Here is a 14905-nt window from a genome sequence, read left to right as displayed (position 1 = left end):
CAACACTCCCTAGGACCTTACCATTAAGTGTATAAGTCCTGCTAAGATTTGCTTTCCCAAAATGCAGCATTTATCTGAATTAAACTCCATCTGCCACTTCTCAGCCCATTGGCCCATCTTGTCCAGATCCTGTTGTAATCGGAGGTAACTCTCTTCGCTGTCCACTACACCTCCAATTTTGGTGTCATCTGCAAACTTACTAACTGTACCTCTTATGCTCATATCCAAATCATTTATGTAAATGACAAAAAGTAGAAGGCCCAGCACCGATCCTTGTGGCACTCCACTGGTCACAGCCTCCAGTCTGAAAAACAACCCTCCACCACCACCCTCTGTCTTCTACCTTTGAGCAGTTCTGTACCCAAGTGGCTAGTTCTCCCTGTATTCCATGAGATCTAACCTTGCTAATCAGTCTCCCATGGGGAACCTTGTCGAACTTGAACCTTGTCGAACGCCTTACTGATGTGCATATAGATCACATCTACTGCTCTGCCTCATCAATCCTCTTTGTTACATCTTCAAAAAACTCAATCAAGTTTGTGAGACATGATTTCCCACGCACAAAGCCATGTTGGCTATCCCGAATCAGTCCTTGCCTTTCCAAATACATGTACATCCTGTCCCTCAGGATTCCTTCAAACAACTTGCCCACCACCGAGGTCAGACTCACCGGTCTATAGTGCCCTGGCCTGTCTTTACTGCCCTTCTTAAACAGTGGCACCACGTTTGCCAACCTCCTGTCTTCCAGCACCTCACCTGTGCTTCAGTTAGCCTAGAAATAGTTAGGCCACTTTTGGAATACTGTACTGCATAAAAACCGAAAATGCCTCAGATGCTGTAAATCAGAAAGAAAAACAGAAGTTGCTGGAAAAGCTCAGCAGGTCTGGAAGCATCTGAAGGAGGGTTACCGGACCCAAAATGTTAACTTTGATTTCTCTTCACAGACCTGCTGAGCTTTCCCAGCACTTCTGTTTTTGTTTGAAATATTGCATTCAGTTCCGGTCTCCCTGCTATAGAAAAGATGTTGTTAAACTTGAAAGGGTCAAGGGCTGGAGGGTGAGCTATAGGGAGAGGATGAAAAGGCTGGGGTTATTTTTCCTGGAGCATCAGAGGCTGAGGAGTGACCTTATAGAGATTTATGAAATCATGAGGTGCATGGATAGGATGAATAGCCAAGGTCTTTTTCCCAGAGTAGAGAAGTCCAAAATTAGAGACCATTGGTTTAAGGTGCGAGGGGAAAGATATAAAATAGACCTAAGGGGCAATGTTTTAGGGCAGAACATGGAACGAGCTGCCAGAGGAAGTGGTGGAGGCTGGTACAATTATAATATTTAAAAGCAATCTGGATGGGTATATGAATAGGAAGGGTTTCGAGTGATATGGGCCAAATGCTGACAAATGAGACTAGATTAATTTAGATTGTCTGGTTGGCACCAAAGGGTCTAATTCCTTGCTGTACATCTCTATGACTCTATAAATACTTGATACAGAGTGAGAAAAGTCATCGAGGAATATTGCTTTTTCTTCTGAGCATAAGTTGCACCAAAAATAAACAAGTATGTTTTTAAAGATGACTTAGACAGAGTACAAACCTAATTCTTGCCCTGCAGACATGAAATGAGCTACATAATGCAAATCCATTTGTTTTCATAGATGGGTTTGGGTGAACTAATGGCTGGGTCTGATGAATGGTGGTTCTGCCTCTGACTCTGTCGGGAGTCTTTGCCAGAGGCTAGGCTCACAGATTCAAATTGAAAACCAGCAGAGAGTTTCAAGATTACAGGAGTCAGTGAGTTGAGATTTCCCAGAGGGGTTGTCAGACAGCACTAAACAAATATTAAACTCTGCATAAATAGGCCAGAAAACCATCAGAGTGAGAAAACAAAATATATACTTTGAAGTCAAAGCTTCAAGGAAACAGAATTTTTACTACACACAGAGGTGAGGTCTGGCAATAACTTAGTTTGGAAATGGACAGTGCTCAGCTTTATAGTCCAGAAGATCCAAGGCTCAGTTGCTGCTCTGTTTGAGACAGTCAGAATGCTGTAACTAGCTTTGTACTGACACTACATGTAGAAAGATTAGGGCACAGGTTAAAGGAAATTAACAATCAGATGGAGAGAGAATGAGTTTTTTTAATGCAGTGAGTTGTGGTAATGAGATTATCATAGAATCCATGCAGTGTGGATACAGGCCATTCGGCCCAACAAGTCCACACCAACTCCAACGGGCATCCTACCCAGACGCATCCCCATAACTCTGCATTCCCCATGGCTAACATAACCAACCTAAACAATCCTGAACACTATGGGTAATTTAGCATGGCCAACCCACCTTTGGACTTGCGCAATTTTGAACCATGGGAGGAAACCGGAGCACCCGGAGGAAACCCACGCAGACATGGGGAGAATGTACAAACTCCACACAGACATGGGGAGAATGTACAAACTCCACACAGACATGGGGAGAATGTACAAACTCCACACAGACAGTCGCCCGAGGCTGGAATTGAACCTAGGTCCCTGACGCTGTGAGGCAGCAGTGCTAACCATTGAGCCACCCTGCCATACATAAAAAATGCAAAGAATTATTCTTCTGGGAATGTGCTGTCTCGTGAGCAAGTGAGAAGCAATAATAATTTTCATAAATACTTAGTACATACTTGAAAATACAGTGCATTGGATAAAAAGCAAGAGATTGGGACTAATGGGCTAGCTTCTTCTAAGAGTGAGCACAAAGCACAATGGGTTAGAATGGACTGTGAAAGGAAAGAAAATCAGGCACTGTTCCCATCCCTGATCTTTGTTCATTTGCCCTTTGGTGCAATGCACAAATACAGGTTTGCCAGGATTGTGGGCAGTTACACCAACAAGTAGTGCCTAGGCAGAATTGCACATGATGGTTGGCACCTGAGGTGAGTGACCTGAGATGCCCGCACCCAGTGGGACTGCACACTAACCATTCGGGAGAGGAGGGGAACAGCGTTAGACAATGACAGGGTGGTTGAGGGCTGGTACATCACCCATGAGCCAGTACGGATATGACCCTTTAAGAAACCTTGCCTATAAAAAGTAATTGCAACTGCAGAGCAAGACATTTGCCCAGCCAGCTGGGAAAAGTGAGATTCGAGAGAAGCAAACAAAAACTGAACAACATGAGATGTTTGATACAGTGTGAAGTCTCAGAACGTTTATGAAGCTTGGATTGTTTGAGGAGAAAGGAGCCTTGTGTAACCCCTGCTGTATAAATAAAAATGCATTGAATATTTTCTCTTCCAGGTGACTGAAGACTGGAAATATGTGGCCATGGTGGTTGATCGCCTGTTCCTCTGGATTTTTATTGTGCTGTGTGTTGTGGGAACAGTTGGATTGTTTCTGCAGCCATTTTGTCAGTCACAAAAACATTGAGCTTCAGTGGATCTCAGCAGTGTACATAAATTTGCATTGTGCACGGAGCTTTTTAAACAACGACTGTTTGCAGAAGGAAGGGGAACCACCCCAAAGTGATGCACGTGATTCAAATGCTCTCCCTTTATCTGCAAAATGTCTGTACTATTAAGAGGCATTATTAAATCAATTGTAGTCTAGAGTGTGGTGCTGGAAAAGCACAGCTGGTCTGGCAGCATCTGAGGAGGAGAATCGACGTTTCTGGCAGAAGCCCTTCCTGACCTGCTGTGCTTTGCCAGCACCACACTCTTGACTCTGATCTCCAGGAACTGCAGTCCTCACTTTCTCCTCATATCAATTGTAAGCTAACTTTGTCTTAATACCAACTTTTAATAGCCATGCAAAGCTTTGGTTTGATACAAAATAATTTTAAATGTAACTTTGTAAATTTTTGCTTTAATTTTTGAGAGCTACACTGTTCTAAATAAACAGAAACACTGCAAAATTGTTTTGTCAGTCTGATGTCTCAATCTAACCCTATTAGACATTAATAAGTTCCTGGATTTCCCACGTAGATACGCCAGTCAAGAAGGTACAACCATGCCTTTTCTTCCTCAGGTGGCTCAGGAAATTCGGTATGTCCATAAGGACCCTCACCAAACTTTAGCATTCTGTTTGGGTGCATAACAGCCTCGCACGGCTCTGTCCAGGACCGTAAGAAACTACAGAAAATTGTGTGCACAGCCCAGGCCATCGCAGAAGCCAACCTCACATCCATGGACTCCATTTACACTTCTTCTTGCCAACATCATTAAAGACCCCTCCCACCCAGTAATGCTCTCTTCCGTTAGACAGAAGATACAGAAGTTTGAACACATACACCAACAGGTTCAGGAACAGCTTCTTCCCTGCTGTTATTAGACTGATGAATGGACCTGTCTCACTTCATTTAATGTTGATCTTGCTTCATGTACCTCCTGTGCAGTGTAACCTGTCTGCCTCACTCTGCCTAAGCACCCAATGATCTGTGCGTCCCTATTTGCTATGATCTGCCTGTACTGCTCACAAAACCAAGCTTTGGTATGTATGACTACAATAAACCAAATCGAAATAGGACCATGAGTAAGCTACTCAAGGCTGTCCATCATTCGATAAGGTAAAGGCTGATCTGCCCAAGATCTCAATTCCTCTTTCATGCCAGTTCCACATTACCCATAGCTCCCTGCTAGCTCAAAAGTCCATCTACCTCCAGTGATCTAGCCACCACAACTCCCTGAGGAAGACAATTCCAGAAATTCACTACCTTCTGAGAGAAGAAATTCCTTCACAACTCCACTTGAAATGAGAGTTCCCTTATTCTGTATCCCCAAGTTCAAGATTTCCACACTGGTGGAGGCATCTTGTCCACATTCACCCTGTCAAGCCCCCTCAGAATCTTGTACATTTCAATAAACTCAACATAATCACCATTAATTATGGAGTTGAGAGAGTTGGCTTATGAGGAGAGATACTCATTGGAATTTAGACGAGTGAGAGGGGATCTTAAGGAAACAAACAAAATTATGAAGGAAATATATAAGATAGAAGCGGGTACATTGTTTCCACTGGCAGGTGAAACTAGAACTAGCGGGCATAGTCTCTAATTAACGGGGAGCAAAATTAGGACTGAGTTGATGAGGAACTTCTTCACCCAAAGGGTTGTGAATCTGTGGAATTCCCCGCCCAGTGAAGCAGTTGAGGCCACCTCATTGAATGTTTTTAAGGCAAAGACAGATTTTTGAACAGTAAAGGAATTAAGGTTACGGTAAGCAGGCAGGTAAATGGAGTTGAGTCCATGAAAAGATCACCCAGGATCTTATTGAGTGGCTGAGCAAGCTGGAGGGGCCAGATGACATACTCCTGTTCCTATTTCTTTTATGTTCTAATAGAAAGGAGCAACTAGGATCTGGTGACACTAACTACCCCATGCATTGCCAAGAACTCAGAGTACAGGAAACAAGAGTCAAGAGAACAAGGTTCAAGCAAATGAAGATCAATTCTATAATACAACCTGTTCATAAACGTTGCTGTTTTGGAAATGTCAAGGAAAGTCTTTGAGAATGGATTAGACATTGCTGATTTCTATGTTTTTTTTAAATTCCCAAGTCTTCCCATTGTAAATTCTAATGTTTTGGGATGGTCTAAAAATAAATCAGAAAGAATGAATGTGTGTTAGTATCAAAAGCAAAGAACTGCAGATGCTGGAAATCTGAAACCAAAATAGAAATTGCTGGAGAAACTCAGCAGGTCTGGCAGCGTCTGTCAGAAAAAACAGACAACTTTACAAGTCCGGGACAAGAGTCACCAGAACATGAAACATTGACTCTGCTTTCTCTCCACAGATGCTGCCAGACCTGCTGAGTTTCTCTGGTAATTTCTATTTTCACTTACTCTCAAAGATTGTCACTGCTTGTAGCTATTCCTACCAAGAGACCTACTGTCATTGCATGCCATTCCCATCTGCTATCACCCACATACCCACTGCAACTCACCTGAAACCGCTCCGAGACACCGTCATCCAATAACACTTTGATTGACCCCTCTTCCTACAGAAGAGATTTCTATAGCTTTACAGCTCTGATGAAATACCGACACTATCTTTGCTGAATATAGCCTTTTAAAAGTTCTTTTTGCTTGCATTTTCTAACATCTGGCTTACCAACCACATTACAAAGGCCTCTGTATTCTTGCACAGTCTTTAACTTATTATCCAGGTTTCTTAGGCAGACTGGGAAGTGGATAGAATGTAGCATCTTCTGAGTCCTTTTCCTCATAACTTGTTTCAGTTTTCTTGTTGTTCACACATCCTTCACCTTCACAACATTAATTCTGGCCATTACCATCTTTCTAATGACTCCTGCATCACACCTGCTACCTTCAGTTATCAATTGTCTTAAAAAGACAAACGTATCACGATGTGACACCATCCACTTCAAAATTCACTTTACTTTCTTCCAGCATACTTCTTATGACTGCCATCGTTTTTGTCTGTCTGGTGTTCATTCTCAAATCATATGTTAAACTTCTAGAATTTATTTGATCTACAATATTGTTTGGGACTCTTTCTGATTCTACAAGTAGCATTGTGTCGATGGTATTTGTAAGTTTGTTATGCTCTTGCCTCCAATTTTTGCTTCTGAAAGTACACCTAATTTTCCACATTCACACAGTCCTTTCAAATTGCAAGGCACTTTGTATATTTTATTCAAAAGGGCAGTATTCACATGCTGACAAATAGGGCTGTAATTTAAATACTGAAAGTTAGAATAAAATAGTGTTCAGGGGTGTGTAGGTTAGGTGCATTAGTCAGGGGAAATATAGAGTATTAGGGTAGGGGAATGGTCTGGTTGGGTTACTCTTCAGAGAGTCAGTGTGGACTTGTTGGGCCAACGGCCTGTTTCCACACTATAGGGATCCTATGAATAGTTTCCACAGGCAACACTGTATTTTTTTGAAAAAAGCTGGCTTTTATACATTGCCTTTCACAGCCTAGGAATATATCAAAGAGTTTACAACCACTGAAGTTCTTCCAAAGTGTAATCGCTGTTGTAACATAGCGAATAATGTAACCGATTTGAAAATTGCAAGTTCCAATGAACAGCAATGAGATCAGGATCAGACAATCTGTTTCCTTTTAATTACATTAATCTGCACACTGCTGACAATTTCCCTGAGCTTGTTCGAAATGGCACCACTGGATCATTTCCATCCACCTGAGGGAGATAGGCAAGGCCTTGGTAAAACAGCTTAACTGAAAGCCAGCACCTCTGCTACTCAGTCAACACTGCACCAGAAGTATCAGCCTGAACTTTGTCCTCATGACTGTGGAGTGAATCTCAAACTCATGACCTGCTGCCTCATAGAATCCCTACAATGCAGAAAGAGGTCTTTCAGCCCATTGAGTCTGCACTTACACCCCAAACAGCATCCCACCATATCCCAGAGCCTAGCAATTACCATGGCTAATTTACCTAACCTACATATCCCTGGACACTATGGGCAACTGGGCGTGGCCAATCCACCCTAACATGCACATCTCTAGACTGTGGGAGGAAACCGGAGCACCCGGGGAAAACCCACGCAGACATGGGGAGACTGTGCCAACTCCACATAGGCAGTCACCTGAAGCTGAAATCGAACCCAGGTTAGGCAGCAGTGTCAAACACTGAGCCACTGTTCCTCCCGTTTCCTTGGCACATGAATAGTTACGGCATTTGATGGTTTTGGTTAAGAAAGGAAATCTGACCAGGACAAAAGGAGAACTCTCTATCCTGACTTGAATAGACCCACAATATCAGCCAGATTATCACAGCATCCATTTCCAGTTTGAGCACTGAGCATGTTCTCCAATGGTGTTGTGGTTAACAATATTTTAATGGATCTCTGTACTCTTGAACTGAGAAAATGATTCCTGGTCCCAATCTCTCTCCAGGAAAGTGGATGAAGTTGAAAATATATGCGAGATTGCAGTGAAAACAGGATTAGGCTTTTACATGAAGCATTCCATAAGTCAATGGTCTTATAATGTTCTGGCTAGGTGGGAAAGGGCATATACTGTCCATATGTACCCCAGTGGGATGCAGTGCCTTAGATAGAGGACAAGACAAAATGATTGGAAAATAGTTTGAAAAATCGCCTATTCCATTAAAGCATCATTAAATTCTCTTGGACGTAATCAAAATCTAAAACAACTATATAAAGTGGTTATGTCATTTGATTAAATCAAATTTTGTTGTTATGGTCCTTGTTTCCTTTACTCTGAACTACTGGTGAATTTTGGTAGGTAACATTCGCTTATGAAGAGTTAATTTGAGCCAGCAGTGGTTTGCATTTTGGGTACTTTGTTGGGCTTAATAAGTTTAAACTTTCCCTAGTCAAATCATGTCATTAGACATTAGGAAAAATGAGATACAAAACATAACTGTATTCAGCCCTTGTGGATTCAGGCCTCAAACGTATACTAATGCACAAATGTCAAAGAAAATTTGCAGTACATGTCATGCTAAATATTACTAATTGCTGTTTGTCTAGACATGAGCAACTGAAGATTCTAGCCAACCCAGATATCAATTACACAGCTGGATTCACAGATGTGTTCAGAACAAGGAGACTCTCTCAAACAAATATATCTAAGACAAAAAGAATAGATTTTATAAAAACTGGTGTTTCTAGCCTTTCTGTTCTCACTGCTGTCTCTCAGTGTATAAATAATCAAAATAACTGGATGGAAATGCAGGATAGTGGAGTCTGATTGTCTGCAACCTCTTATTTCTCCTTGAATTAACTCATGCACAGTTTACTTAACTAGATGTTACAGTCTATACCTTCACAGACTGACATACTGCATTGCACGCCTGTAATGTCCCTTTCTCATAAAAAAAAATCACATCATGATAGATCTGATCATGTATGAGTCTTGAAATGCATCAGTCACACTTCAGGTATCATACCTTGTTGCACATAAAATTCCTAGACACACTTACCAGAGGCATTAAAATTGAGAATGTCAGTCATTTCTGTTGGATTTTCTTGGAGCTGATTTACAAGCAGCTGTCAAAAAGAAAGGACTTGTCTTTAAATAATGCTTCTCACAATTTAAGGACATGCCAAAGCTCTTCATGGCCAGTTAAGTACTTTGAGATGTAATCATTGTTTTTAGGTAGGGAAAGGCAGCAGCCAATTTGCACGTAGCAGGTTCCCAGAACTAGAACTGAAAGTAACAGCAAGGTCATCTGTTTTAGAAGCTGGCTGAGGGATAAATGCTAGATAGGTCACCAGAAGAACTTATACTATGCAATATTTTGCTTGCACCCAGGATAGCGGGTGGATTGTCATCTCATTCAAAAACTGCACCTGATACACTGAAAGTCTCAGCCTGAATTGTATACTCAAGTCTTCAATTTGAAATCATGAACTTCTGACTCAGAAACAAGAGTGCATCCCTCTGAGCCATTGCTGAAACGATCAAGCCAGAGACACTTGAGCATTGCTGCAAAAGGAAATGTGCGAATGAAGCTTTGCATCTGTTCCTCATCAGGACAGGCGCAGGAATATCAAATTTTAGAGGGAACAACAATTTATACCACTCGAGGAAAGGGTGCTGATTGGTTGGAAAACATGGCCCAGACCATCATGGAAGCTAATGTCACATCCATGGACTCCATTTACACTTCTTGTTGCCACGGAAAGGCTTCCAACATCATCAGAGACCCCTCCCACCCCGGTGATGCTCTCTTCCAACCCCTTCCGTTAGGCAGAAGGTACAGAAGCTTGAACACATGCACCTACAGATTCAAGAACAGCTTCTTCCCTGCCGTTATTAGATTGATGAATTGACTCTCTAACTTCAAATAATGTTGATCTTGCTAATATTGATCTTGCTTTGCACAGCTTCTGAGCAGTTGTAACATGTAAGCCTTGCTCTGTCTAAGCACCCTATAATCTGTATGTCCTTGCTTGCTATGATCTGCCTGTACTGATCACAAAAAAAGCTTATCATTGTATTTAGGATAAATCAATAAATCAAATCAAATTAAAAACCGCCTCCATTTTCCTCAAGATTTATCTAAGAGATGTCAGCCTTTATTTGACCTCAGGATGCGTGATAAATGTATTAGACTGTGTGTCTTTAAAGAAATTCAATGTTATACAGCAAGCTGTCTCAGCAGAAGAAGACTACATTGTATGTCCATTTCCTTATAAAATGGTGCTATGATTTGGCATAAGTATTGGCAGGCCAGAATAATGTAATTTTCATGAAGCAAGAAATGACCTGTCTTTATGCAGGATACCTTTTGAGATTTCAGAGCACTGCAAATTTCTTACAGACAAATAAATATTTCTGGACGACTGTCAAGATCACAACTTTTAAAACCATGTGGCCAATGTGCATGTGCAGTGAAAAGTAATTAAATAACTTACCAAATGATTGGCATTGGCTGAGGAATTTTTACTGCCCCAGAGAGAACTCCCTAGTTCTTCTTGGAATAGTGTCCTGGTATCTTTTGTGTCATAGGAGAACGGCCATGGCTTGATATAGATATAGAACATAGAACAGTACAGGCCCTTCAGCCCTCGATGTTATACTGACATTTCATCCTACTCTAAGATCAAACTAACCTACATACCCTTCATTTTACTGTCATCCATGCACCTATCCAAGAATCACTTAAATGTCCCTAATGACCCTATTACCATTGCTGGCAATGCATTCCTCGCACCCACCACTCTCTGGTAAAGAACCTACCTCTGACATCTCCCCTATACCCTCCTCCAATCACCTTAAAATTATGCCCCCTCATGATAGCCATTTCTGCCCTGGGAAAAAGTCTCTGGCTATCCACTCTATGCCTTTCATTATCTTATCATCTCTATCAAGTCACCTCTCATCCTTCTCCACTCCAATGAGAAAAGCCCCAGTTCCCTCAACCTTTCTCTATAAGACATGCCCTCCAATCCAGGCAGCATCCTGGTAAATCTCCTCTGCACCCTCTGTAAAGCTTTTACATCCTTCCTATAATGAGACAACAGGAACTGAACACAATATTCCAAGTGTGGTCTAATTAGGGCCTTTTAGAGCTGTGGTTTGTGGCTCTTAAACTCAGTCCCTCTGCTAATGAAAGCCAACACACCATATGCCTTTTTAATAATCCTATCAACTTGGGTGGCAACTTTGAGGGATCTATGGACATGGACACCAAGATGCCTCTGTTCCTTCACACTGCCAAGAATTCTGCCTTTAACCCATTCAAATTCAACTTTTCCAGGTTGAACTCCATCTGCCACTTCCCAGCCCACCCCTGCATCTTGTCAATGTCCTGTTGCAACCTACAACAGCCCTTCACACTATCCATAACTCCATCAACCTTCACGTGATCAATAAACTTACCAACCCATCCTTCCACTTCCTCATCCAAGTCATTTATAGAAATCACAGAGGTCCTAGAACATCTGTCTGCAGAACACCATGGGTCACTGAGCTCCAGGCAGAATACTTTCCATCTACCACCACCCTCTGTTTTCCATGGGCCAGCCAATTCTGTATCCAGACAGCCAGATTTCCCTGTATTCCCATGCCTCCTTGCTTTCTGAATGAGCCTACCATGGGGAACCTTACCAATCTCCTTGCTAAAGTCCATATATACCACATCCACTGCTCTAGATGCATCCACACTCATCAAGATGTTTTGTCACATCCTCAAGGAATTCCATAAGACTTATGATGCATGACCTGCCCCTCACAAAGCCATGCTGACTATCTCTAATCTATCTCTAGTATGCTTTTCCAAATAATCATAAATCCGGCCTCTCAGAATCCTCTCCAATAATTTGCCCACCACTGACACAAGACTAACTGGTCTGTAATTCCCAGGGTTATCCCTATTCCCTTTTTGATCAAAGGAATAACATTTGCCACCCTCCAATCATCGGGTACTAGTCCAGTGGACAGTGAGGACGCAAAGATCATCTCAAAAGGCACTGCAATTTCTTCCTTTGTCTCCTGTAATATATCCCATTTGGCCCAGGGGACTTATCTGTCCTCATGTTTTTCAATATTTGCAGCACATCCTCCTTCTTAACATCAACCTGTGAGATGCTTGAGCATATCAGCCTGTTTCATACTGTCCTCACAAATGACAAGTTCCCTCTCTATAGTGAATACTGAAGCACAGTATTCCTTAAGGACCTCCCCTACCTCCTCTGACTTCTGGCAAGTTCCCTCCACTATCCCTGATTGGCCCTACCCTCACTCTGGTCATCCTCTTGTTCCTCACCTAAGTATAGAATGCCCTGGCATTTTCCTTGATCCGACTACCAAAGCTTTTTAATGCCCCCTTCTAGCTCTCCTAAGTCCATTCTCCAGTTCCTTCCTGGCTACCTTGTAACCCTGTCTGATCCTTGTTTCCTCAACCTTAATTAAGCTTCTTTCTTCCTCTTCACTAGGTGTTTCACATCACCCAAGGTTCCTTCACTCTACCATCCAGTCCTTGCCTCAGTGGGACAAACCTATCTAGCACTTGCAGCAAGTGCCCCTTAAACAGCCTCCATTTCTGTTGTATATTTCTCTGAGAATATCTATTCCCAATTTATACTCCATAGTTCCTGCCTAATAGCATTGTAATTTCCCCCTCCCTTGATTAAGTAATTTTCCCATACCATCTGCTCCTCTCCCTCTCCATGACTATATTAAAGGTCAGGGAGTTGTGAATCACTATCATCGAAATGCTCTCCCAATGAGAGATCTGACACCTGACCTGGTTCGTTGCCAAGCACCAAATCCAATATAACCTCCACTTACGTACATATTGAGTCAGGAATCCTTTCTGGACACACCTGACAAAATCTTCTCCATCCAAACTATTTGCACAAAGGAGGGTCCAATCAATATTAGGGAAGTTAAAGTCACCCTTGACAACAACCCTGTTACTTCTGCACCTTTCCAAAATCTGCCTCCCAATCTGCTCCTCAGTGTCTCTGTTGCTATTGGGGAATCTGTAGAAAACTCCCAGTAAAGTGAATGCTCCTTTCCTGTTTCTGACTTCCACCCATACTGACTCAGTGGACAAACTGTCCTTGAGAAAATCCCTTTCTGCAGCTGTGATCTATCCCCGATTAGCAATGCCACTCCCTCACCTCTTTTACCTCCATCCCAATTTCTTTTGAAATATCGAAACCCTGGAACATCCAACAACCATTCCTGCCCCTGTGATATCCACGTCTTCGTAATGGCCACAACATCATTGCTCCAAGTACTGATCCATGCTCTGAGTTCATCACCCTTATTCCTTACACTTGTGTTAAAACAGACACACTGCAACCCATCACACTGACTGCAATTTTGCCCTATTATCAACTGTTATCCTTCCTCACAGACTCTCTGCACGCTGTGTCTGCCTGTTCATCAGCTTCCCCGTCCTCTGATTCGTAGCTCCGGTTCCCATTCCCTGCCGAACTATATTTTACCCCAAGAGGTCATCCCCTGCACTGTTCCTTGGCATTGCACTGAAGTGGTAACCAGATCATGGCTCAATTTCTGGCATATGATTTGAACAAATAACCTTCTGATTCAGAGAAAGGAGCAACACCCACTGAGCCAGAACCAACACTGGTACAAGTTGATACCATGCTGTTCTCATTATAGAATAATAATCATCCAAACTACCAGAAGTAACCTCAACAGACATCTACTTTTTGATATTAAACTGAATGACGGAAATTACATGCAGTTTTAAATCTAATTTGTTCAATTTACGACCTTTAATAGGGTGACTATCAAACATTAAAGGAAATGCTGTACCCATAACTCAATAACAAAGTGCTGACCTCTGGCAAATAGAGCAAGAGACCATATTTAAAAGAAGTTTTTGTTATTTCTTCACAATCTTAACAATTTTCTTCAGCAGTTCCTTCAAAATTTAATTGGGAAGTCTATTTTTAAATCATTCAGACAGATCAATAAACCACATTTCATTTAGGTACCCTCTTCTTGAAAGAACTTCCAAATTATAAACATTGTCTAATTAAGAGCTTTCCAGTGTTGCTGGGTTTGATCCTTCATTACAGGACCCTCTCCTCGCTACAGTGTAACAATATAAGTTGTGTTTAATATTAATCCACAGCAATGGAGTTTACAGACACCATTGAGGAATGCAATTTTCTCATTTCCTGAGGTGTAATAATGCTGTAGTATTATTGTAGCACAATCTGCAGGTGTGAATTTCAGAAAGATATTTTTGGAAGTGTTGGGAGTATGACAAAGGTAGTGCGCCTGAATTACGTGTGAGTGTGAGACAGTATGTGAAGTGTGTGAGAAGTGTGTGAAGTGTGGGTCTGTAAAATGTGAGCACGTGGAGTATCAGAGAGTGTGAAATGAGCTTGTGAGAAAGTTATGAAGTGTGTGAGGGGGTATGTCAAAGTAAGTGTGAGAGAGTGTGTGAAGTGAGTGTGACAGTATGTGAAAGTGAGTGCGAGAGGTTGAAAGTGAGTGAGGGATTATGTGAAAGTGTGAGGGGCGTATGTCAAAGTAAGTGTGAGAGTGTCAAAGTGAGTGTGAGAGAGTGTGTGAAAGTGTGTGTGTGTGCGAAAGTGTGTGGAGTGAGTGCGTGAAGAGAGTGTGCGAAGAGAGTGTGAAAGTGTGTGTGCGCGTGAAAGTGTGTGGAGTGCGTGTGAAGAGAGTGTGAGAGTGTGTGAAAGTGTGTGCGCACGCGAAAGTGTGTGGAGTGAGTGTGTGAAGAGAGTGTGAGAGAGTGTGTGAAAGTGTGTGCGTGCGAAAGTGTGTGGAGTGAGTGTGTGAAGAGAGTGTGTGTGTGTGAAAGTTTATGGATTGAGTTTGTGTGAAAATGAGTGTGGAAGTGAGTGTGACTGTGAGAGGAGTATGTGAAAGTGTGAGAGTTCCTGTGGTGTGAGTGTGAGAAAGAGGGAGCGAGTGGAATTCAGGAAGGAGCTGTGTGTCTGGGATAGAGGCAAGAGCCTTGACTTGC

General features: G+C 42.2%; 1 protein-coding gene across 3 annotated transcripts in view; it reads left to right on the top strand.

Moving 5' to 3' along the window:
- The window catches only part of LOC122542549 (neuronal acetylcholine receptor subunit beta-4-like), an 18733-nt gene extending 15089 nt beyond the window's left edge, over nucleotides 1–3644 (top strand). For all 3 annotated transcript variants that reach the window (XM_043680417.1, XM_043680416.1, XM_043680418.1), the window contains one exon: nucleotides 3279–3644. In XM_043680417.1, the coding sequence (XP_043536352.1) occupies nucleotides 3279–3407 (129 nt within the window). In that variant the 3' untranslated portion in view covers nucleotides 3408–3644. The remainder of the gene's footprint in view (nucleotides 1–3278) is intronic.
- Nucleotides 3645–14905: the final 11261 nt, after the last annotated feature.

The sequence above is a fragment of the Chiloscyllium plagiosum genome, chromosome 40 (assembly GCF_004010195.1).
Source record: "Chiloscyllium plagiosum isolate BGI_BamShark_2017 chromosome 40, ASM401019v2, whole genome shotgun sequence".
NCBI classification, from domain to species: Eukaryota; Metazoa; Chordata; class Chondrichthyes; order Orectolobiformes; family Hemiscylliidae; genus Chiloscyllium; species Chiloscyllium plagiosum.
This window is presented reverse-complemented; position numbering and strand designations above follow the sequence as displayed.